This window comes from Pteronotus mesoamericanus, unplaced genomic scaffold (genome assembly GCF_021234165.1).
Source record: "Pteronotus mesoamericanus isolate MK-2021 breed Mesoamerican mustached bat unplaced genomic scaffold, CSHL_Meso_final contig_27, whole genome shotgun sequence".
Classification (NCBI taxonomy): Eukaryota; Metazoa; Chordata; class Mammalia; order Chiroptera; family Mormoopidae; genus Pteronotus; species Pteronotus mesoamericanus.
In genome coordinates this window covers 25775432-25800902 of record NW_026555115.1, presented here as the reverse complement: position 1 = coordinate 25800902, position 25471 = coordinate 25775432, and the positions used below count along the sequence as shown (strand labels likewise).

The 25471-nt window shown below is 38.0% G+C and overlaps 1 protein-coding gene across 2 annotated transcripts; it reads right to left on the bottom strand.

Annotated features, from left to right (window-relative positions):
- Positions 1-1739: 1739 nt before the first annotated feature.
- MIX23 (mitochondrial matrix import factor 23) lies at positions 1740-25269 on the bottom strand. Of its 2 annotated transcripts, XM_054575221.1 has the most exons (6): positions 25212-25269; positions 20586-20635; positions 15386-15511; positions 10366-10512; positions 5973-6032; positions 1740-2029 (listed from the first exon to the last, which is right to left on the bottom strand). In XM_054575221.1, exons 3-6 carry the CDS (start codon positions 15494-15496, stop codon positions 1979-1981), a joined length of 369 nt encoding a protein of 122 aa, XP_054431196.1. In that variant the 5' UTR covers positions 15497-15511; positions 20586-20635; positions 25212-25269; the 3' UTR covers positions 1740-1978. The 2 variants fall into 2 exon arrangements, with proteins under 2 accessions (XP_054431196.1, XP_054431195.1); XM_054575220.1 differs by lacking the exon at positions 20586-20635.
- Positions 25270-25471: the final 202 nt, after the last annotated feature.

The following is a 25471-nucleotide window of genomic DNA, read 5'->3' as shown; positions in this document are numbered from 1 at the left end:
GAGGCTAATAATGTGTTCCAGGTGACTGAGACACAGACATGGCACCCACCTGCTGGCTCTGTTGGTTGGAGGTCTCAAAGAAACAATGGCCTCTGCCAGCACTTCTGTCTGGGAGAAAGCTGCCCCTTCAACTCTCACGCAGATACCAAATAATTCATTTCCTCTCTATATGTCTCTGGTGCATTCCAACCCACTGCCCTTGCATTGGAGTTCAGGAGTGAGTCTGAGTAAGTCCATATCCAGACCCTTTAAGAGACACTGCCTTCAGCAGCTTCCATCTTCCTTAGGTTCAATCCCTGCTGGTTTTACGGGGACTTGTATTCCTGGTACTGGAACCCTGGACTGAAGGGAGGGTCTGGTGTGGGGCCGGCATCCATCACTAGACAGAGATCTCCACAGCCAAGATATCCCTCCTGATTTTTATCTGCTACAAGTGGGTGTGGAACCAGCTTGTTCCACATCTCTGCCCCTAATACCAGTCTGTGATTTCTCCTTTACTTCTGTATATGCAGGACTTCCATTCAGCTCCATTTCAGGTTGTTCTGAATAATGGTTTATAGTTTTGCTATAATTTCGATATGGTTGTGTGAGGGGGCAAGTATCATTTTTACCTATCCTACCTTGACCATAAGTCTCCAGGTGGCTTGTTTAAATCATGGTAGGCAGAATTCTAAAATGGCTCTCCAAGATATACTATTCTAATCTCTCACACAGTGAATGTGACATCTATGTTACATTCCCCATCAAGAGGGATTTGTAGATGTAATTAAGGTTATAATCAATTGATGCTAAGTTTACCAAAAGGAAGATTATAGTGGTAGCCCTAAACTAATCACACAAACCCCATAAAAGCTGTTTTGTGTAGCTTACAGCAGAAAAAGTCATATTCCAAGAATGAAGAGGGTTCTATGCACTGTTGCTAGTTTGAAGAGGAAGGAAGCCATGTATGAAGAAGTAAGGGTGGTTTCCAAGATCTTAGGGTGGCCCATGGCAGCTAGCAAGGAAATGGAAAAAGCTACAAGGATCTAAATTCAGGCAACAAACTGGATGAGACTGGAAGCAGCTTCTTCCCCTAGAGAATCCACCTTGGCTGACAATGTGATTTCAGCCTGTGAGACCCCAAGCAGAGAACCTAGTCTAGCCTGCCTGGACTTCTGACCTACAAAACTGTAAGATAATAAAAAGGTGTGATTTAAAGCTGATAAATTGTGGTTATTTGTTAGGCAGCATTAGAAACTATACAATCATTCTGTGCTAGTTTTGTTTTGTTTTTTTTGCAATGACCAAATCCTGATGTGTGTGTATTTATATATATTTTTTACTGACTCACTTGTGTACTATCATGAAGCTCTTTCTGCTTTTCCCTTTTCTGAACTTGATTTACTGCTTTCCTTTTCATTGTTCATGGAGGTACTGCCCAGGAAAAAAATATATATTTTTTCTCAAAACCACTCAAAGTTAGTTTTTGAGTTTAAAAACAAGGGAAGTTAAGGTACAAAGAGAAACTTCCTTTGTCAGTATCCAACCTATAATATACTACCCTTTTACTTACCAGCAATAAACCCACAAAAATAAAGGGATAAAACCATCAGTGACCAGAAAGGTCTATGTTCAAGCCCATAAATTTGTAAAAATCAAAAAGGTATAACACAAAATCAGATAGTAAATTTGTCTTCAGTATTCTCTTATAAGAACTTACTGTTTCAACTAGAAAAATAATCAATAAATATACACAGAGTCAGAAAATTATTTTAATAGTTACAAAACGTTTTTTTTTTTTTACAGAATCAGTATAAAATAGTAGTTGATTTCTCCATAATTATCAGAATTATTTATACGTGAGGTCTTGGCTAAGTGGGGCTGAAATCAACAAACGATCTTGGGCTGTTGGCTCAGAAATCATCCTAGCAAGCCTGCCTTGTCGATGTCTGTCATGCTTAGCTCTTATGAGATGACTGGTCATTTTAAAAATATCTTTTTATTCATTCTTTGGAGGCTTGAAGTGAATTCGGCAGCGTTCATTAAACACCTAAGATAATTTGAACAGAAAAAAATCATTTAATTATCCTGTATAACCCAGGCCTGGATCCAAATAAAATTTAGCATGGTTCAGCCTTGAACCAACAGTTCAGTTCCATATTCAGGACTTGTTTTAGACAGACAAAAATATCTAAAATACGTTTAGGAGTCCCCTCCCCTTTTTTAATAACATAAAATATATTTAGATATCTGTTGTGCTCTTCTAAATGAGTGTTAGGCTCCTTACAAGTAGGTATGCTTGAAGGGAGACCAGTGTTTTGCTAAATTCCTTAACTTTATGTTTTGTTCTATTTACTTTGCTTCCTAAAAGTCTAAACAAATTACACATCATAAATGTTAAAAAGAACATTTCATGACTGTCAATATGTGACTGTGTTAACCAAAAATTATGATACAGCCATTCGACGGAATACAATGTAAATGTAAGAATGCTCTTCATGTTCTGATTTTAAAAGATCTCTGAGGTTTGTGAAGGAAAATAAAAAGTGTGAAGAGTCTACTCACATTTGTGACAAAGCAGGAAGTGTGTGTGTGTGCACACATACACAAAATTTTAAAAGGTGCAAATATCTGAAAGCATATACCATCCTTTCAGAGAGAAGGGCCAAGTGGCTATATGAGATGAGAGGTACAATTTTTACTCTCATATTTAAAAAAAATTAAATCATGTATCTAAAAATGTTTATTTTTACTCATATTTAAAAATATGAATATGAGGTAGATTATTCATATTTTAAAAATTAAATCATTTATCTAAAATGTTTATTTTTAAAAATTATATGTAAAAAAATCATTAAAGTTCTCAGAATTTATCCTCAAATTTCATTAACATAGGAACAGATCATTTTTAAGGTTAAAAAATAAGCAACCTATGTTGTCTGCTGTGGACTATCATAAAAGGAAAAGCACAATCTACATAGGGAGGTTTTAAGGTGCCAATATTATTCAACTTTTTAAACTGGGTGGTAAATACATGAATGCTCATTTTATTAACATTCTGGAATTCTACATGTTACATGCTCCTTGGCATGTGCACCTCAAAGAAAACAAATCAAAATTAAAGACTCTTTCTGGCCCCTCCATCTTGTAGTTTATCTCATGTCAGCTCCTAACTCTGGCATTCCCTGAAGCTCCCCATGCTCAGACCAAAGGAGTCTTCAGATTAGTGGCCTGGACACACTGGTTGGGATGACACGTGTGGCTCGGGCGAGCTTCTCCAGTCCTTTTCCTAAATGTCTTCCTAACCACTTTTACTGGACTGTTGCACCACAGCACCATTTTCTTTTTAAAAGAAGCGGGAAATGTCACTTTTTGTGGGGTGGATGGATTATATTGTTACTGGACAGGGACCAGGCCCAGAGCAGATCTGCCCCAAGCTGGCCAGTAGTCCTTGTCTTCAAGTAGGAAAGATTTCACAAGTCTAGGTGAGTTTGAGAGTGTTTATTCAAGCTGGGGACAGTGAAACAAAGGAAGGATGTAGGGTAGAAGAAGCAAAAGGACAGAGCATAGGCAGTGCTCTGCTTTGGCTCCCTAGAAATGTTATTAAAAAAGAAGTGAGCCAAGGTAGGGATGCTATTAATCCCCTGGGAAGAGAAAGGAAAATGAAGCCTTGGAGACAGGATTGGGGGTAAGCCCAAAGGAGCTGCCTCTGCCCCTTGCTCTCCCGGTTGCAAGTTTCATGGGGACCCTTAAGAGTTTAGAAGGAAGTAAAAAGTTCATGCCAGAGAAGGGGCATGGTATGCTCTAGAGCAGGCCTGCAATGGTTTTTTGTCTTGAGAGTGTTTTTCTTTTGCAGGCGAGAATTTTAGGGGAGGGTTTCAGCAGCATATTCACCAGCTTTCCAGGTGCGCTCTGAATATGCTGATGCAATAAAATGAGCAAATAGTGGACTTTGGGATTATTCTTTGGTCTGCTCAATTGTTTTAGTTTTATCTTGGGTCTGTCTGGCTGTAATCAGGTTTTTATTTTTTGTTCCCCTGACTTCACCCATTCTTGGGTTTAGCTGATACACATGGCATTTATTGGGTCTCTGTTCTCTATCTCTCTGACCAGGGTGATTTAAGCTATGTATTCTCTGGTTAGGAGGAGAGATATAAAACATTTGCTCTTAAGTTTCTTTGATTAGGGAAGATAATGTCTTACAATTCACTAGCAAGCTGTAAGTTGTTGAAATTGTCTGGCCTTGTTGAATTATCTTGTCTCAGTTTCCCCATTCTACTTGCTGAGGAATTTTCCTAGCTTCTTACTATCCTGCCTCAGTACTTCCTTTAAAACTAGCATCAAATCCAAAAATGCTTCATTCTTCCTGCTACATTTTACGTATATCAACTTCTGTACTGGATTTTTCAAACCAGTTATTTATTGTATCCCTCCCCATCCCATGCCAAGTATAAATATGACCTCTCTGAAGAATTTAAATGGACAAATATTGCCAAAATCTTTCAAATAGCAAACACCTTATCACGTTGGTGACCAGGGCAGGGACAGGAAGGAAATCTTGGCAAAGAGGACAGAATAAAGAAATGTAGGCTGCTCCCTCCAGGGGGCACGCCCATGCCTTTCACTACCCCCCTTCCGCTGGGTCCAGTTTCCTTGCCTCTCTCTCCTAAGCTCTAAGAGACCTTCTTTCGCCTGTGTCACTTGTTTCTTGGGCCCATTTCTTCTGTGGCTCACTTCTTCTATCTCTGTGACTTTCTATATAAACTTTCTCTTATAGTTTGAAAAAAAGAAGAAAAGTAATAAAGCAAAAAAAAAGTAATTTGTATTTTGCAATTTATTAATGGTTCTGCAAGTTGGTACATTTTAGTTTTGCATTCGGTTAACCTCTCTGGGTTAAGCCAATTCCACTGGTTATTTTCAAAGGACAAAACAAATTTTTCAGTTCATTCTTTCAGATTTAATAAATTTTGCCTTCCAGAAAAAAAAGAGGGATATATAGGTTTATTGTTTTTAATAGGGGTTTTTTTTTTTTGCATTCTTTTCCATTACCATTCTTTACCATTACCATCTTTATCCCCCTTACACCCTCTTCAACCTCCTTATTATTATTATTTTTAACCTTGAGTTTATTTTGTCATTGCTTTTAGAGAGAAGGGAATAGAGAGAAACACTGATGTGAGAGAGAAATAGCAGCTGGTTGCCTCCCATACATGACCCATACTGGGGACCCAACCCATAACCTACATATGTACCCTGACCGGGAATTGAACTTGCAACCCTTGGATACTGGAATATGCTCCAAACAACTGAGTCACACTGGTCAGGGCAAGAGAGGTATATAGTTTTAGAGAGGGGTATACAGATAATATTTTTTTAAAAAACAAAAGTCAGGATTTTTAAAATTTTTTGACTACATGTAAAGTCCTGGAATCTTGGCCCCCCTATCTAAGTCGTAATCAGAAGTATGCAGGTGGTAATAAGGAGTACGTGAATCTAGAAGCCATAAAAAGCCCTATTATCAGATACCAAAATCTATGTACAAAAATGTTTCAGGATCAAATGCTAGAAAACAAGCTACTGTGATGGGTAGCTAATGATATGAAAATTTATACAAAGTAATGGGGATCAAAATGGCTAATTTTAACAAATAACCTTAGTGAAGGTTCTGAGTTAACCAGAGTAAAAACTCTAAATATCAGATATGCCCACAATTAATATTAGGAAACATACAGAATGTCTCCCACTCTATTACCATGGCAGGTCATACAATTCTACCATAACTGTAAAGCCAATTTTTAAAAGATGGCTCTATTTGGGTGCTGACCATATCTGCCCCCCAGTTGCAGAAAGTGAAAACCCTCAGTTGCTTGTAAATGAAGGATCTCTATTCTTCTTAAGGGCCCCAGAGCTCTCCTTACTCCTGCTCCCTTGGTCTCCCACCTTTGCTATTTCAGTTTTCCTCCTAATTCCCTCTGAGCGCTAACATTTTATACCTTCCAGCTTCTGTCATTTACCACTTCTTCAACATTCAGTTCTGACTGCATCCATTTCAACTGTAAGAAAGGAAAAACAAATTTAAATTATTAAAATTTAAATTAAAAAACTAAAACCAAACTCTATAATGGTTTCCCAGCAAAACTAGCCACTGCTCCTGTATTCTTTGTTAATAGTATTACCAAGGCTATGTTTTGGAATCTTCTTTGACACACATAACCCATTTTCCCCATAACAAATCAAGTGTTAAACTGTATGTTACCCAAGCTTCTTAAGCTTTTCTGCATAGAATAATCACTTTGAGAACTTTAAAAAAAAATCTCAAATTCTCAGATAGTTCACAGAAGAAATAAAAATGGCCTATAAGCATAAATGGGTGCAACCTCGATAAACAACAATTTGGTAAGATTTACAAAGAGCTATAAATTCACATGTCCTTGAACTCAACAATTCCAGTTATAGTTATTGATACTATAATACAGATTTGCAAAGATGGCACAGAGGAATAAAAAAAGGGCAAGGAGGTGGCAACCTGATTTGGATGAAGAAAAAACAATCAGGGGGGTTAAAAAACAGAGTTAGATGAAGGGGAATATATAAGGCCCAACTGATCTTGAAAGGTCTTTCCACACCATGTTCATACAACTGCAGAGGTCTCAGTCAAAAAATGCTGAAGTCTTTCTAATTTTCTTTATAACTGCCAACTTCATCATAAAAGTAGCCAGTCCTATTGCCAGGCTCAGATGGCAGGGCCCATCACTCTCCCAGTCAGTTCTGGTCAGAGACACCTGAAGGAAAGAAGCTAGCAGTTCTAGGAAGAGGGCTCGAAAATACTCAGGAAAATTTGGAGAAAAAAGCATGAACTACAGGTTGAGACAGCCACGAGGTTAAAACCAGGATGACTTCCTCAGGCCAAAGTCAAGACCCAGGCCAGGATATCTGGGGACAAAATGCCAGAAGGCTAGATAAGATCTGGGCACCCATGAGTGAGGGAACTAGGCCAAAGAACATGGCCGACAGGATGACAGCTCAGGCAGGAGGTTGGAGAAACGTGCACGTAACATTAAGAAGACTGGAACCTGGTATTGATCCAATGGCTCCTAGATTCAGAACTGGTGTCAGCGTGTGGGCCAGGACACAGGACTGAACTGTGGAACTGGGGGCAGGGCCATACTTCTGATGACCGGCACGGTGCTGTCAAGCAGCAGCGAGCCTGGAGAAGGACACCTGCACACACCAAAGCAACCTCGGTTTCAGGTTTTAATTAGCTATACAGACCAGAAATCATTAAAGCATCACTGCTGTCAAAACTTGGACTGTCTGTTAAGTAACAACTTCAAACATTTCACTAAGATAGTCTTCACAACTGATCTGAAATATTTAAAGGGATATCATGTAGCAATGGGTTTAGGTCTATCCTATGTAGCTCCAGAGGGAATGTTAATAAGGAGCAGTAATCACCCACTACAGGGAGGCAGGTTTTCACAATATATAAGAAAACCTTTGAACAATTACAAAAAGAGAATGTAGTGCCACAGAAGACAGCGAGTCCCTAGCTCCCTTAGTGGTTAAACAAAAAAGGGAAACTCACTGGTTGGGAGAACCAGTCTGTGCTGTCAAAAAGGTTCGGGACAGCTGATGAAGAGGATTAATGTAACAAATACTGAGTCCCAGAGACCCAAAACAGAAAGGAAAGTAGCTGCTACTTTGTATCAGCCAACACACTAGCTGTTATACATATCATTTAATCCTCACCAAAAAACAAAACAAAAAAAAAACCCGACAAAATTATTAAGTATCAACTCCATTTTACAAATTGAAAGTCAGACTTCAGAGCAATTTACAAAGTTACAAAACCACCAAGTGATGAGATTTCCATAGAGCTGTCTTTATAATCCATGTTTTTTTCTATTCTTGAACCCTGCACATAATATAGCCAAGTCCTGATACAACTTCAATGCCACTAACATAATGCTACCTTTGAGATGGTTGTTTTTGAAAAGGCTCTGGGTCTAAAATAGGTAAACTTCCTCTCAAACGCCACTAATAGGTGACAGCAGTTATATAGTTCCACCAAGGAATATACTTTTTCTGAATTAAAAATTCAGGTAAAGAATTGGGGACCTTTATACTGGCATATCCATATATAAAGAAAATACGTCCACTAAAGTAATCAAAATTTGACTATCAGTTGCAACTCCATGTAAAAACACTGACTGAACCCAGAGTCAGAAGAGATGGGTTGAAGTCCTAGTTCTACCACTTACTAGCTTGTGATTCTGAGGGTGTCACTTAGTATCTCCGAGTCTCAGTTTCCTCATACAGAAAATGAAGGGGTAGAGCTGGAGCATCTCTTAAGAGTTGTCTCTTTCTGATTCCAAAATCTGCATAGCGAACTTAAAGAATAAAAATAAAAAATTCAACTTTCCTTACTGGCTTAAGTACTATTCATGGCTACCCTATAGTCCTCCTATACAATGCCCAGTTAGAAAACTACCTTTCTTTCCTAACTTACTGACTGGTCATCCTGGTGATTCTCTCTGGGCACTAAAAGCACAGGGCAGCACTGGGGGTGGAGCAAATTGCATGACACTGAAAGACTCACTGGTTTTTGAACTTTGCTCTCCATTAACAAGAGTCACTTTATTTCTTTGTTTGACCTAATTTGCTAATAGTGATTTTTCAGCTTCTGATTTAACAGCCCTGCCCTACAGTTTTGTTTGTCAGTATCTTCAAGAGTCTGTTAAAATACCAAATCCAAAAATAACTAGATTTTAACCAGTATTATGTAAATTATCTTTAGGCCTTCATAAATATTAACTGTAAAGTAAGATGACCTTTAAAGAGCACAAGCTCACTGTCTGAGAAACCCACCACTGCCTGATGAAAACGCAGGTATGGAACACAGGGCTGAAGCAGTGTCATGACCGAGGAGAGCCACGAGGGCAGCGGAGGACCCTGCACCCAGAGAGACATGTTGCATCAGTGGGATGACTGAGAAAGTGCGCGCTCGGCATGCGCAGCTAACCGAACAAAGGCCTGAAAGGGATGACAAGGTCCCCTATTCAATGCTTGGCCACAACTGCTAAACAAAGGGTAAACTTTACACCTGTTCAGTATGAAAAACAGGATTCCATCCCACAATGGACTCACCAGACATGCAAGGATCAGTAAGTCACCTATTGTGGCATCTTAAAATACAGACATGATTTTGATAATTGCACAGTGATCATGAAAAAAGAAAAAAGCTTATGTTTAGTAAATAACATAACATATGCGGGGCTAAAGGGGTACAATATGCCAAAAGCACTCTAAAAATGGCTCTGGAAAAAAAAGTGTGTACCTACATGGTGGAAGGGAGAGGAAGACTGGGAAAGAGTGAGACAGGATGGAGAAAAAAAGGTAGGTTAAAAAGAATAAATGGTGAAGGTGAGGCAAAATGTAAATAGGTGAATATAGATGAAGAATAGATGCGAGTTCCTAGTACTATTCTTACAATTTTTCTGTAAGTTTGAAATTACATCAAAATAACTTTACCCCTTAAGTGACCCTCAAGAAACAGCAATGCATTCCACATAATAAAATGTGGTACATACACATTTCAAATGTGACATGTTTTCTTGACATGTCACATTTAAGAGCTACAAAAAAGTGTTCTGCTTCATTAACTATACTCTGAGGTCCTCACCCTATCTACATTATAGCTGACTCTGATACGGTTTCTTCTGAGATAGCATTCAGTAGACACTTGCTGTTTTCTTTAAAGCGAGAGCTGTAGGAATGGAAGATGAAATGGAAAAAAAGGTATGTCCAGCCAAAGCCAAAGACCATAGCAACTTCTCCACAGTAGAGCAATAAATTATAATCAGATTCTAGTATATCTGGTTATATTAAATTATATTACATATTTATGAAGAGGGTAAAGTCCTGAAGTTATTATGTATATTACATTTCAGCAGATTTCTACAGATAAAACCAGAGGTACATATTTTCAAAATGTACATACATTTAAGAAATGTTTCTTCTCAAGTCAAGCCTCAAGACATAGATACAGATGTGATTTCCCTAGATTTTCTTATGTCGTATTGGTCTGAATTAATCCTTTTACCTTTAACAGCAGAATATATAAAGGAATGAAAATAAAATACGATTACACTGCATATTTGCATCATGTGTTCATGAAAGGCACATTAATTTACCAATTTATCATTCGGTATTTCCAAATGTAATAAAATAAAGTCCATTAAAAATCAAGTTTTAATCTCCTGGTCATTTTTTTTAAAAGTAATGATCATATCTTACCCTAAATTTTTCATAATAAAAACTGCACTTATTTTGAAGGCTAAGTTTGGAAAAACTTTGCCTCAGAAATGTAAGCCTTTTTCAACTTACCTTTGTTTGTTCTTTTCTAAGTTGCTTTAATAACGTTAAATCATCCAAGTTCTTTTCTCTCTCTTCTCGTAGATGTTTTACTACTGATGAAGTCTGAGCTATACAGTTTTTTATGAATCTGTCCCTACTGGCATGAGCTTCCGTCAACTAAAAGAACAAATTAAAAAAGAAAAATCACACCAATTTATCACGTTAGTTTTTTTAAAAAATCCTTATTTTTAGACTACAGAAATGCAATGCTTTCTAAAATGTTTAAAAATTAAATCTATAGAAGAGAAGATTGTGCTAATCAGCTAAACCACCTAAAAAAGGATGAAAAGGAAGCACCTCTGCTGGTGGCCGGGGTTGTCTTCTTCCTCAACAAGCTCCCAGGGCTCCCTGCTCCTTTTCCTGAGTCCCTGTCCCTGCACACCCCACACTGGACGTATCGTCTCAGTCTCTTTTCCCCTCCTGCCCCCTTCTCTCCTCAGTATTCCATCCATGTGTCCCGCTCCTCTACACCCCCTCTCTACACATCTTCTGGGCCACTTTCTATTGGTATCCTTCCTCTCTTCTTTGGTCCTCTCATGCTTTCTTTGGCCTCATGTTGTCACCAAGTGCAAGAAATTATAAAGTAAATGATGTAGAGAAGCTTAGTTATTTAAGAAAAACAAAGAAAGTTACATTTACCTATGTAAGACAAAGCCCTTTTTACGATTTTAAAATGTAAGTATTAATAAGGCCAAATTATGTATAAAGTACACAGTATTTATTCCATCAATTGTGTGCGCTGATTGAAAAGACATCTGACAGAGCAATTCTTCCCTAACCTTTATGTCAATGTAGCAAATCCAACATAGAGTCACATCTATTTTCTGCCTTCCTTGATTCAAGAAGTATAATAAGGCAAGTATCAAACATACTCCTGTGATTATAGCCAAATTTTGATGATACCCCCAAAATCTGGGGGACAAGAAAAGCAAACACTAAAAAGACATGTAATAACCATTATAATGGTACATAAATAACAGTGGTTCACCTCCAATTAAAATGTGTTAACTTGCTCCATGTAATTATCATTTCTTCTTCCCTCTGCAGAGAGAATAACCTAATGCAATAGTTATAGCATGGATAACCTAACCATTTTATATATACAAATGTGTGTATGTTGTGTGTGTGTTTATAGATAGATAAAATATAGGACTAACTTAAAACCATTTTATAAGCATCCTACATAAGCTACTTGAAATACATCTCTTAAATGATCATATTAGGACCCTATGGTTGAGAATGACTGGTCTAATATTCACCAGGAAATAATACACCTTTGCATTTCTAGAGTGCAGTAGTAAAAGTGCACTACTTAAAAATCATACCTATGGAAAGAGAAGGAAAGTAAAAGTAAACTGACTTAAAGATATTAATCTACCTAGAGTAAGTTTCTCTAATATGCTCATTTTTTTCATTGTAACGTATGATTCACAAGGACTGCCTCAAGGCCCATATTTCATTGGCTAACATGCTGCTTCTTTACTTGTTTACTCCTTCAGGTATAATTACAGAAAATTAAAGGAGCCACTGAGGGCAGGGAACTACTCTTCCCAAAAGAGAATAAAAAGAAAATAGCCATGCTCAGAGTTAAGAAGCTCTCCCTTGTTGCTGTGTAAGACTGGCTAAATAATGAGCATTTCCAGGCCTCAGATTTCTCTTTTGTAAAATTATGGATTTTGAGAAAATAATCACTAATATCCTTTCTACCTCTAATATTTAGGGACAACATGACTCAATGTACTGCTCAGATATCAGATACTATTTAATCACTTTGATATTTTTGTCTAGTCCCTCAGCAACTGGTGAAATAACACTAGCACCAACTAGCAGTATATAACAAAACAGTTTCATTTTTCTATCTGCATTTTGGTTTATTATCCTTAGAAGTAATTTTTAAAATATTTTAAAATTTTATTTTTCAATTACAGTTGACATTTTTCTATCTGCACTTTAAAATCTAATTCAAATTTGTACATTTTCCTTTCATTCTCTCTCACCACAAAGTTTCCTTCTTTGGTTAGGCTTTCTCTTTTCCACTGTTCCCCTCTTGCCTCTTTCCAGTGGATACACTTCTAGCTGCGGCCCACCTTCATACCCTCACCTGCTTACCTCTCCTTTACGTTAGCCCCCCGGGAACCCATGCAGCATGAAGAGAAAGCACTGGGCCAATCATCTATTACCCTGTATCATTAATTATTTTAATCTGGTTTTCATGACCATCCTTTAATAAAATTCAGAATTAAGAGCCATGTGAAAGAGAAACATGCATGGACTTTTTGTACATCTATGTCAAAGATATGAGGAGATGTCAAATTTTAGACTAAAAGAAGTTTTCAAAGTTTTTATAAAATAAAACTGGAATGTCCTAGATAAATCCCCTGTAGACTAGTTTGAAATCTTCTCCTACCTTATCCCCATGTTTTCATTTCAAAATTGCTTTCCCCAAATCAAAGGAAGTATGGTTATGATATGTTTATTGCTCAGCGTTTTTCGTCCTAGCCTTTTACCAAGTTTCTTAATAAATTTTACCTTATTTCCTTTAATAAGCACTTCATATATATCAGAAACAGTCCTCACGCGACTAAATCCTCAAGCATCTTAATTACTAATGAGCCAAGCCTGGTTTAGTGCTTTATCTTTCTCTGGTAGGCTCCTACCACATGATCTATTACTAGTTATAAACAATCCTTTGCATGATGTTCATGTTGCTGGGTCCCTCTAGGATACCAGCAGACAGAGAAAACCCCACACACATACAAGCGGAAGACCAAAAAAATATAAGGGAATTATCTTGTAGTACAGGCTTCCCAGGCTAGGTGAAAGTCCTAGGAACCCATCTTTATCAGTGCACCAGGGGGCATTGTTGTGACAGGCTGCATAGGCTTCAGTGAATTATTTTTTAAGACTCTCTCAGTGTGTTTGCCCATTTCATGACGGGTGATTTACAAGTGCACCGGTGGCCTACACCTCGTTGAGTGTTCAGCAGTTTTTGACCAAAAACAGCAAGAACCCCAGTGCCCCACCCTCCTCAATCAACCAATCTAGCCCCAAGCTACTTTTTTTTTTTGTTTTCCCCAATGAAAAGTCCTCAAAGGGAAATGTTTTGCCAATGTGGAGGAGGTGAAACAAGAAACAGCAGAAGCACTAAAAGGCATCAAAATTGAGTTCAAAAATTGTTTTTGAGCAGTGGAAAAAACATCTGGATAGATGTATTGAATCAAATGGAGAATAATTTGAAGGTGACTGAAGTTTAAACATGTAAGAATACACAATTTTTTATAAATAAATTCTAGTTTTTCGGGGGGTTCCCCCTCATACATAAGAATATCCAAAACAGAAAGGCTCCAAATTTAGTATGCAAGGTAATCCTGGTTCAAATAAGGATAGGAAATAATATAGCAATAACTGATAATAGAAGCACCAACAATTCCTATGTAAGACATTTAGTACAGTAAGTACTTTATATTAACTCATTTAATCCTTTAACAACCCTATAAATGAGGTTTTATTATGATAATACTATTTTACAAATAGGAGGCTGAGGCAAAGAGCTTATATAACATGAATTCAAGGAAATCCACCTAGGAAGCAGCACAGGTGAGATATAATCTAGATCTGGAATCTATGTAATTAAATTACTGCAATATAAACCTCTAAATTAATAAAAAGATTGAAAACCACTCAATAGATTTTAGAGACTATGTATTGTGAGGGGGTGTCACTAAAGTGATCATAAATTTCCAGTTCTTCAGACAGAGCTACCCAACAAAATAAGTGAATGGTCAAACAACCTCATAATAAATTAGGACCAGGACACGTGCTCCCTACTTTCAATACTGGATTCTACCCATTAAAGGCCAAACCCTGTGATTCTCTCAAGACACTAGAATTACCTGACCACTCAGTAAAATAACATACCTTTATATGAAAGCAAAAACAAAAATCGCAGCAGTTAATAGTTTGAATTAACTGATACGAATAAGCTCATCCAAAACTGATTTTTTTCCCCATAATTGAGAAATGGACTTTGGGTTTTAAGTAATACCTTCTTTTTAAGACATTGAATCAAAATAGTAATCTAGCAGTAGAGCCTAAAAAGCAAATACCACTTAAACTTTAGCTTCCAAATTAATGACAAGATATATGGAACTATAAAAAATACTTAGCTATGACATTATTTCCTTCTGCTTTTGGAAATTAAAGAAACAAATGGAATCTTTAAGAGTGAATGAAAAAATACATACTTGAGAAACCAAAGTCTCAGGAAAAGAGATTTACCTGTGACTCTCCTTCTCTCTCAACTGCCAAATGCTTCTATTCCCCTTCCTGATGAGTGTGGGGAGAAACAAGACATAGAGGGCATGAAGGGTTTTAATTCTTCTATTAGCTCTCTGGCTTCTTAGGGTTGTTTCATTCTAAGCACATGCTCTAGATTCACTGTTTTACTTGACTGTTTTCGCTCTCTCACTCCTCCCTTTGTGCATAAGATTTCCTTAAGTTAAAGGCTTCCCAAAAGGGGGCCAAAAAAATACCATGCCCATTCCTTAGAACCATCCTTTCACAGGCTTGTGCATACTATCACACGTTTCTTTAGTCTGCAGAAATTAGATAAAAACTTTTAGTTATCTGACTGCTTCCCCACTAATGACCATTTGGGTTGTTTCCAATTATAATCATCATTTAGGCCATTCAGACTAAGCTTGCAATCCAGGTTCTGTTCCTACCAGTTTTTAATCTTCCATTAGTAATTTAAAGATCTTTTTTAGATTTCAATCTAGAAATAAAACAGCTTGTAGAAGGCTCATAATTTTGACTAATAAAACACAGGCAAACATCAGGTCTTAATCTCTCAGGTGTGAGCAAGATAAAACACGAGGGTGTCATTCTTTCATCTACAGTTTAATTATACATTTATTAGATGAGTTCTTATTTTGCCTGCAAAGAAAGACATAAAAAAAGCACAAAAGAAAGACCCAAAAGATACACTTACAGAGTCATAAAGTTGTTTACAGGTTTGGCTGGCATCAATTTTCCCTGCAAAGGAAGCTGTTGGAACCGTAGTGTTTAATTCATGTACTATTCTGTCATCAATTGTCCTCATCACCTTGAGTAATTCCTGTATGTATTTAAAATAAAAGAATAACCTGAATGAAAAGTTAAGTGATAGGAAAAAAGCATTTAAACAAATAAATAAATAAGTAAATAAAGCTCTTTGGATATTTTACAGCCCTGTAAGTTAGGAGTGGCGAAACCATGTCAAATATCCTGTAAACACAGGAAAATCTTCATTATAAGAACTATGTACGAGCAATCCTAATAATGGGCACCAGCTGTTCCCTTGGTTCCAATGGAATCATTTTAAGGGTAAAAATTGTTTTATTCATTTTTAAACCCAGAGTACTTGGCAAAAGTGTGCACTCTTCCCAACTCTACTACTATACAGAGTGTGGTTCTAATGGGCTTGACTACCACAGAATTGCTTGTTCCATTTCCTTTCCCTCATTCTAAAATGTGGTGCTAGGGAGAAAACTTCTGGAAAGATAACACAAGAAACTATCAGTAGTGGTTAACTTGCAGAAATCAATCTATACCCTTTTAGGCTAAATTAATCTAAATATATCCTTTTAGACTTTTAGTTTTTTACTATGGTTGTGTATAATTTTTGTAACAAAAACAAGTAAAACCAAATATGCTGCTAGAGAAGGAATCAAATCTCTTCATGGCTTTCTTGTTTACACAACAAGTAAGATTCAGTTTTACCTTTCTTAGTAACCATAGCTCACACTTCCCCTGAAAGAGGGTACAATTCTCAAACCAACCAAAAGGAAAATGATAAAAAAAGGGAAAACTTTGACTCTGGTGAATAGGCCTAAAGAGCACAGTCCTCCCCACATTTTGTCATTAGAAAAACTGGCACCACCTACCAGAAGAGGTATAGCATACTTTTCTCTTTCTTTTAAAATTATTTCTTAAATTTGCTCCCTCACCCATAAACAAACATGATTTTTGCAAAACCAACTAATACTAGCAACAGACTTATTACTGAAAACATCCAAGTTCACATTCTGTATAAAAGGGTATTAAAAGCAACTTGCTTGATCCTATTTCCCTCCCTATAACATACTATTTCTTTCTTTTGCTGACTTAAATGCATGACTGAAACCAACTCCTTTCTTTCTTTCTTCATCCATTTGCTAAAATAACAACTTTTACTACCACTGCCCTGGCTGATGTGGCTCAGTGGATTGAGTGCCAGCCTGCAAACCAAAGGGTCATCGGTTTGATCTGCAGTCAGGGCACATGTCTGAGTTGCAGGCCAGGTCCCCAGTAGGGGGTGTGCAAGAGGCAACCACACATTGATGCTTTCCTCTCTTTCTCCCTCCCTTCCCCACTCTCTGAAGATAAATAAATATAATCCTTAAGAAAAATACAAACTTTTACTATCGTTAAAGCATTATACATTCATTTTAGAAAAATTAGAAAATTTTAAAGAAAATAAAAATCATTCATAGTTAACCATTACCAATATTTTGATATGTCCCTTTTTTCTATTAATATCTATGAATATTTTTATAAAATTGAGGTACTATGTAACATTTTAAAGTCCACCTTTATGACATTATACCATGAGCATTCTGCCCTTGTTATTAAAAATACCTTGAAGACATTTGTTTGTTTTTCAATTTATTTTATTTTTAAACAGAGGGGAAAGGAGGGAGAGAGGGAAAGAAACATCAATGTGTGGTTGCCTTTCGTGCACGCCCCTATTGGGAATTGAACCGGCATCCCTCTGGGTCACAGGCCAGTGCTCAATCCACTGAGGCACACCAGCCAGGGCTGAAGACATTTTTAATAGCTGCATTAATATTCTATCCTGTGGAGGTACCACAGCTTATCTGACCCCTTCCTCATTAATAAACATTCAAGTTGTTTCCAATTATATTAATCATTTAGGCCATTCAGACTAAGTCTGCAGTCCAGGTTCTGTTCCTATCCGTCTTTAATCTTTCATTAGTACTTTAAGGATTTTTTTCTAGATATCAGTCTAGAAATAAAACAGCTAGTAGAAAGCTCATAATTTCAACTAATAATACGTAGGCAAATATCAGGTCCAAAACCAACTTCACTTATCCTCTCTTCTTGTATCTATTTTTGATCTTCTTATATTTATTTTAGGCAATAGCACCATCATTCTCTGTACACTTGAATTCTTAGAGGAGTTCATCTCACCATATTCACTAAGCAACTTTAAATAATGTTTTATGTACCGTGGAGGATGTATCATGTCAGTGTCAAGTTCCAAACAAATGATGATTAACACTATTTAGACAGTCAAAAATAACTAAGTAGCAAACAGGGACCTACTTTACCTACTTTACCTCCTACAATTTTACTATTTTTTAAAAAAGCCTCCTTTAAACTTGAACTGATCTTCTGAGGCTAACATTTAAGTTATAGCTTTTAGATAAAGCTTTCCTTGATTGAGAGACCTCATCAATCTTTTATCATTTTTTTATTTTATCCTCACCCGAGGACATTTCTTTCATTGCTTTTAGAAAGGAAGGAGGAGAGAAATAGCAATGTGTGAGAGAAACATGGATTGGTTGCCTCCTTACATGCCCAGACCTGGGATTGATCCTACAACCCAGATATGTGTCCTCCCAGAGAATCAAACCCGCAACCTTTCGGTCACAGGGCAACGCTCCAACAAACTGAGCCACACTAATAGGGGCTCTTTCTTTTCTATTTATTTATTTATTTCCCTCACCCAAGGACATTTATTCATTGCTCTTAGAGAGAGGGAGAGAGAGAAACATGGATGTGAGAAACATCTATTGGTTGCCTCCTTGTATGCGCTCTGACCAAGGATCAAACCCACAACCTGGGTATGTGCAGTGTCTGGAAATCAAACATGCAACCCTTTGGTCTATGGGGAAATGTTGCAACCAACCGAGCCACGCCAGCCAGGGCAGGGCTGTTGCGCCATCCAAAACACCAGGACAACAGTGGTTAATAAAACAGAAAAGCTCTTTGCTTTTATGGAACAAAATTCTCAGAGGAGACAAACAATAAATAAGTACACCAACAGACAAGATAATTTCAGCATAGTAGTTCCCCCTTATCCATGGGGATTCATTACAAGACTCCCAGTGGATGCTCAAAACCATGAATAGTACTAAACCTTATATATACCGTACTTTTCGTTCATACATACCACTTCTCTTAAAGAAAGCACTTTTCAGCTTCTCTTTGACATATCTGAACTGCCAGTACTGCTACGCTTATGCTCTGGGGACATTATTAATAAGTTACTTGAATACAAGCAGTGCATTATCAAGACAGTAGATCTGAAGACCAAGGCAGCTACTAAAGGACTAATTGGCAGGTAGCAAAGGGATGACTCACTGATTCATGTCCTGGGTGGGATGGAGCAGGCTACTCAAAACGGTGTGCAATTTAAAACTTATGAACTATTTTTTCCTGGAATTTCCCATTTAATATTTTTGGACCATAGTTGATCCCAAGTAACTGCAGCTAAGGGGTTTCAGAAAACTAGGTCAACTGGATGAAGAGTGACTGCGTGAGTGAATGGCCTACCTTAGTTAGTATGGAAATCAAGAAAGACCTCTCCATGGATGAAGCATTTGGGCTGAGACCTAAATATGAATGAGCCAACTATGAGAACATCCGGAAGAATAAGTGAAAAAACCATGAGTCAAGACAAGCTTTGGGGTGCTTAAAGAAGTAAAAGGTAAGCAGGCTAGGAGTGAATAAGGGAGAAAGTAATATGAAATAAGGTCAAAGTAGAAAAAAATGAAGGACAATAGAGACCATGGAAATGATAAAGGATTCCGTTCTAAAGTTTTAGGCAAGGAGACAATATAAATGATTAATTTTTTTTTAAACACCAACTTTGGCTGCTATGTGGAGAGTGGACTATAGAGACAGGAATGGAAAGAGGGCAACCATTTAGCAGACTATTATGGTAGCCTAGGCAAGATAAAGTTAGTTTGATAAAGTGGTAGCCGTAGAATTAAGGAGAGGAATCTGGATTCAGGATATATTTTGAAAACAGGTCCGGTAAGACTTGCTGATGAATTGTTGACACTATCACAGTTGTCCCCATATTTCTCCCCTTTGCCCACTCCACCCAGTCCCCCGCCCCTTTTTCCCTCTGGCCATCACCACACTGTTGTGTCTGTGGGTTATACGTAGGTGTTCTTTGGCTAATCCCTTCACCTTCTTTCATCCAGTTCTCCCGCTCCACCCTCCCACCTCCCCTCTGACAGATGTCAGTGTGTTCCATGTATCCATGCCTCTGTTTCTATTTTGTCAGTTTATTTTGTTTATTAGAGTCCACATATAAGTGAGATCATATGGTATTTGTCTTATTCGGACTGGCTTATTTCACTTAGTATAATAATCTCCAGGTCCATCCATGCTGTCCCAAACAGTAAAAGTTTTTTCTTTTTTACCGCTGTGTAGATTAGATTGAAGGAGGGATATATTAGAGAAAGGAATGACTGAAAGTAAGACCTATCACAAAGCTAGTTGCAAAAATGACAGAGCCTGAACAAAGACCATGGCACAAGTGATGCATCTCCCTAAAACACCTAGTTGATCATCTCACCCCCTCTGCACAAAAATGACTCCCTACCCTCACATTTGGCATCCAAGGCCTTCCACAATCTGGTCCCAATCTTTTGTGTAATCTCAATGTGCCCCTACACAACCCCTGAATTCCAGCAATGCTGATTGGCTATTTCTCCCAAATACGTGAAATTTTCTGCCTTATATATTATTATTCCTACCTAAAATACCCGATCCTGTCTACCTGATGCCCAACTCAATTATCACCTCTTGATTTATTTCTCTCTGAACTGTTATAGCATTTTATTCATATTTTTTATATTTTCTATGTTTTATATTTAGTCCATGGGTCTTCCCAAGTACCTGGTACCAAACTGTAACTATTATGAAGTGAACTATGTCCTCCCAAAATTCGTATGTGACTGTACTCGGAGATAGGGCCTTTAGGGAGGTAATTAAGGTAGGGTGCTAATTCTACAGAACTGGAGTCCTTGTAAGAGAAGCGAGACCAGAGAGCTTTCTCCCTGTACGTGCACAAAGAGGCCCTGTGAGAATACAGTGAGAAGGTGGCAATTTGCAAGTCAGGAAGAAAGGCTCACCAGAAACCAATCCTGACAGGATGTTGATCTTGAACTTCACGCTTCCAGAACTGTGAAAAAATAAATTTCTGTTGTTTAAGCCACCCATTCTGTGGCATCTGTTATGGCAGCTCTAGCAGACTAATACAGTATCTGATAAATTCTGTCTGAATGTTAAAGTGGGTTACCAGACATTCAATTTTAAACATTCTTTTCTGGATTTTATTTCATTTTGGAAACAGGATAGTATCCAGGAGTGCTAAGTTCAACTTTTATAATAGAATAGTAAGAATTATAAAAATTTAAAACACTTTAAAAACTCTTAAATGTTAAAGCATGCACCTATATGGAGAAAAATCAGAACACTAGCTGTCAGAGGGAAGAAGGAAGAAGGATGGGACAGGGACTCACTGGGAAGGGTCATGAAAAACTCTCAGACAGTCTGGCCAAGATGGAGGTGTAGGTAGATACACTTTGCTTCCTCACATAACTAAGAGGATAACTACCAATTCAAAAACAAAAAACCACCAGAACTGCCAGAAAATTAAACTGTGTGGAAGTCCAACTACCAAGGAGTTAAAGAAACCTTCATCCAGACCAGTAGGAGGGTGAAGAAGGGCAGCCAGACACAGCAAGACGGGGGCTGGCAGAGCGCAGCAGGTGAGGAGGCAGCTGGCAGACCGGGTGGTCCCACATTCATGTGTGGATAAGCTGGGCAGAACAACTGAAGAGCGAGACAAACTGTGCAACCCAGGGTTACAGTGAGGGCAAAATAAAGGCTCAAAACCTCTGGCTGTAGAAATCTGTGGGGGTTGTGGCAGCAGGAGAAACTCCCAGCCTCACAGGACAGTCCACTGGAGAGGCCCACGGTTTCCTAGAACGTATACAAGCCCACCCATCCAGGAATCAACTCCTGAAAGGGCACAATCCACTTAAGGGAAGTGAGGGAAGTGACAGAAAGTGGGGTGAGAGCCGAGCAAGCAGCATTGTTCCTTCTCTGACCCCTCCCCCACACACGGGGCAACAATGCAGCCAAGTGGGTGCCCTGCCCTGGCAAATATCTAAGGTTCTACTGTTTACAATGTAATAGGTGCATGGAGACAAACAAATATGGCCCAAAGGAAAGAAGAGATCAAAACTCCAGGAAAAAAACTAAGCGATGAAGAGATAGCCAACCTATCAGATGCAGAGTTCAAAACACTGGCAATAAGGATGTTCACAGAAATGGTTGAGTATGGTCACAAGATAAAGGAAGAAGTGAAGGCTATGCAAAGTAGAATAAAGAAAAATATACAGGAAACCAACAGTGAAGGGAAGGAAACTGGGACTCAAATCAATGATTTGGAACAAAAGAAGAAATAAACATCCACCCAGAACAGAATAAAGAAACAGGAATTCAAAAAAAATGGGGAGAGGCTGAGGAACCTCTGGGACAACTTTAAACCTTCCAACATCTGAATCATAGGGGTGTCAGAAGAAGAAGAGTAAGAAATTAAAAACCTATTTGAACAAATAATGAAGGAAAACTTCCCCAGTCTGGCAAAGGAACTAGACATGCGAGTCCAGGAAACTCAGAGAGTCCCCAAGAAGTTGAATATAAGAAGAAACACACCAAGGTACATCATAATTAAGTTACCTGAGATTAAAGTTAAGGGGAGAATCTTAAAAGCTGCAAGAGAAAAAGAGACAATTACCTACAAAGGAGTTCCCATAAGACTACCAGCTGATTTCTCAAAAGAAACCTTGCAGGCAAAAAGGGGCTGGCAAGAAGAATTCAAAATCGTGAAAGGCAACGACCTAGATCTGAGATTACTCTATGCAGCAAAGCTATCATTTAGAATGGAAGAGCAGACAAAGTGCTTCTCAGATAAGGTCAAGTTAAAGGAGTTCATCATCACCAAGATCATCATAACATTTCATATGAAATGTTAAAGGGATTTACCTAAGAAAGAAGATCAAAAACTATGAACAGTAAAATGACAATAATCTCACAACTATCAACAACTAAACCTAAAAAAACAAAAACAAAAACTAAGCAAACTAGAACAGGAACAGAATCACAGAAGTGGAGATCACATGGAGGGTTATCAGTGGGGTGGGGGAGGGGGATAATGGGGGGAAAAGATACATGGAATAAGAAACATAATTAGTAGGCATAAAATAGACAGGGGGAGGTTTAGAATAGTATAGGAAATGGAGAAACCAAAGAGCTTCTATGTACAACCCATGGACTTGAACTAACAGGGAGGGATGGGGGAGGGAGGGGGGTGCAGGGTGGAAAGAGATAAAGGGGAGAAAAAGATGAGACAAGTATAATAACATAATCAATAAAATATACTTAAAAGCAGAAACTTTCAAAGATAATGGTATTATTCTCTATGTCGATGGAGGCATGTAAATGTCAAAACTCATTTAACCGTACATTTAAGATTTGTATATTTAATGCAAATTTTACAGAAAGTATACAAATATTGAACTCTACTTAATGATATGCATTGTGAAAGACCTGTTTAGAGGTGAAGTAATGGATGTTTGCAACTTAGCTTGACGTATATCAAAAAAATAAACAGGTGGATTGATGGATAGAGACCGTTATGTGATAGAGTAAATTTAGCAAATTACTGAACATGGAATTTAGACGGTAGGTATATGGATGTTCATTGTATAATTCTTTCAACTTTCCTGTAGTAGCTGGATATTTTCATAATAAAATTCTGAAAAGATACACATAATCTTTATAATAAAAAAATACGTGACTCCTTGTTTCTCTACCACAGAATTCAGTGCTGTGCTTTTCACTTTTAAGGTACTTACACGAAAAATGCAATGGTTTCATAGCTTTAAAAAATTCAGTTTGCTTAATAATTTGTAACTGTGTCAGTTAACCATGCTTTACAATTTTACAAAATTCATCTAAACCTAAAGGCTATAATTTTACAATTTTACAGCACCTTCACTTATGTTCTTGTGTGCCTCTGAGGCAGTAGGGGCAAATGTTATTCTCATTTACAATGAGGTTAAATGATGTGCCAAGGCGAGCTCTGGAAAACCAGATCTTCCGACTTTTAACCCAGAATATTCTCCATTAGAAACCACGCATTTGTAAAAGTCTTAGAGAAAGTATCTAAAAACTTCCCTCAGCTTTCACTAATGAGACTTATTTTATGATCTTTTTACTTATATATCTGTGTGAACAGAATGCTTCTGCAAGACAGTTTAGCTTTTGCCCCACTTGTAACTTCTTATCTGATCTTCCAAAAGAAAAATCAATGTTCTTTAAGCACTCTTCGATGTTTTAACAGCAAAAAGGGATTCTGAAATTTGGTTTTAAAAGATTCAGATAACTATAGAGAAGGAAGCAGTTATAAATGTTACTGAACATAACCTTGTTTTACAGATTCAAAAATTAATTCGAGAGGGGTTAAGTGATCAGCTCAAGGCTCCAAAGTTGTTAATGGCAGAAGCAGTATTAGACCCAGGACTTCTAACTCGCTAACTAGGGGTCTTTCCCAAAAACCCTAGAACTATCATTGCAAACTTATCTGAGTGTATTAACTCAGTTTAAATTATAGTACAAATGTGACAAGACCAAAGCCACAAAAAGGCTGGTAAACCTCAAATAGTCCACATACGTTAGAATTCAACAGCCTTTTATTTATTTATTTTTTAAATTTTTACAAGTGTTTCCATTTATTGGGCACATGGATCACATCTGAAGCCAGCTGCTAGTCTGAGAAGCAGCTGAAGAGGGTGCAATGACCCCACATAAAAAAAGACACCACTTTAGTTTTTTGGCCAAATGACATTTGTCAAAGAAATCTGTCTGTTGAGGTTATCTTCAAGAATACCACTCCCTACAAAATGGCTCAAAGCACAAAGCTTACTACAGATAGATCAATGACATGTTAAATGACTTCTCAACATCTTTAGTTAAAAATACATTTGTACGGTCATGATACTTTAAAAGTCAACTATTTACCTAGACAGCAGCACATCTGTGGCTACTCTGACACAGGTAATTTTCATTGCAACTTGGTCAAAATCCAAACCCCTGTTCTTTAAAACATGAGTTAATATTTAACCCCAGACCTCTGGCGTTTGAATATATAAGAGATATAGCCTTTTTCTTAAATGTTACATTTTCTTTAACGCTTAGGAAGGCAGCAGCACCAGGGCAGACACTAGAATTAATCGCCCCTTAAAGAACCCAAACGTTCTGCTCCATCAAAATAGTAAAACTTGTACCAAGTTGTTTCGTTTTATCAAGTAAATGAGTTCTCCTTTACTTTTTTTTTTTAACCTCCTACAAATCCTCAGCTTTAAATACTATAGGAACAGGTATCGGGGGATGGCTAAAAGATTGTCACAATCCCTACCCACGGCGGCTTGACCACCGCGCAACCACCTTGAGTTTTCGCGCGGTTACTCAAGGCCTGAGCGGCGCAGGGAGAACTATAACCCCCAAGGAGCAGCCTGGCTCCCTAAGGCCAATCCCGCGCCCCCCATGACCTCCAATGGCTCCAAAAAGGAGCCCAGAATTGCCCGCTTCTTCCACAACTGGCCCACACTCCCTCCTAGGCCAGAGGAGGGAAAAGGGTCCAGGGACAAAAGAAAGGACACGCCTGCCACTGGGAAAAACCGCATCACCTGGAACTCGGCGAACTCCTCACAATTCACACCGCCACTGGGCGCCGCCATATTGGACAAACGCGAGGCCCCCTCCGCGAGCCAATCACTGCGCAGCAAAGGTGTCCGCGGCGCCGCCTGACAAAATATTTCTAGGGAGAGCACGAGAAAGCTGAGTCCTAGGCCCGTTTTTTCCACTGGTCTTCATTCACTTCGGAACCTGGAACTCTGCTGTTCTTTCCACACCTATTCCTTTAACGTATCCTCCTGGAACTGACCCA

What these genes read in the sequence shown, in the direction of transcription:
- MIX23 (XM_054575220.1), bottom strand. Translation starts at nt 25,262, where the DNA reads ATGGCGGCGCCCAGTGGCGGTGTGAATTGTGAGGAGTTCGCCGAGTTC. An exon ending in AGGAGTTCGCCGAGTTCCAG is followed by an intron (nt 15,512 to 25,211) that starts GTGATGCGGTTT and finishes AAATACATACAG; the next exon opens with GAATTACTCAAGGTGATGAG. An exon ending in TAAATGACAGAAGCTGGAAG is followed by an intron (nt 2,030 to 5,972) that starts GTATAAAATGTT and finishes AAATTATCTTAG; the next exon opens with GTGTTTAATGAACGCTGCCG.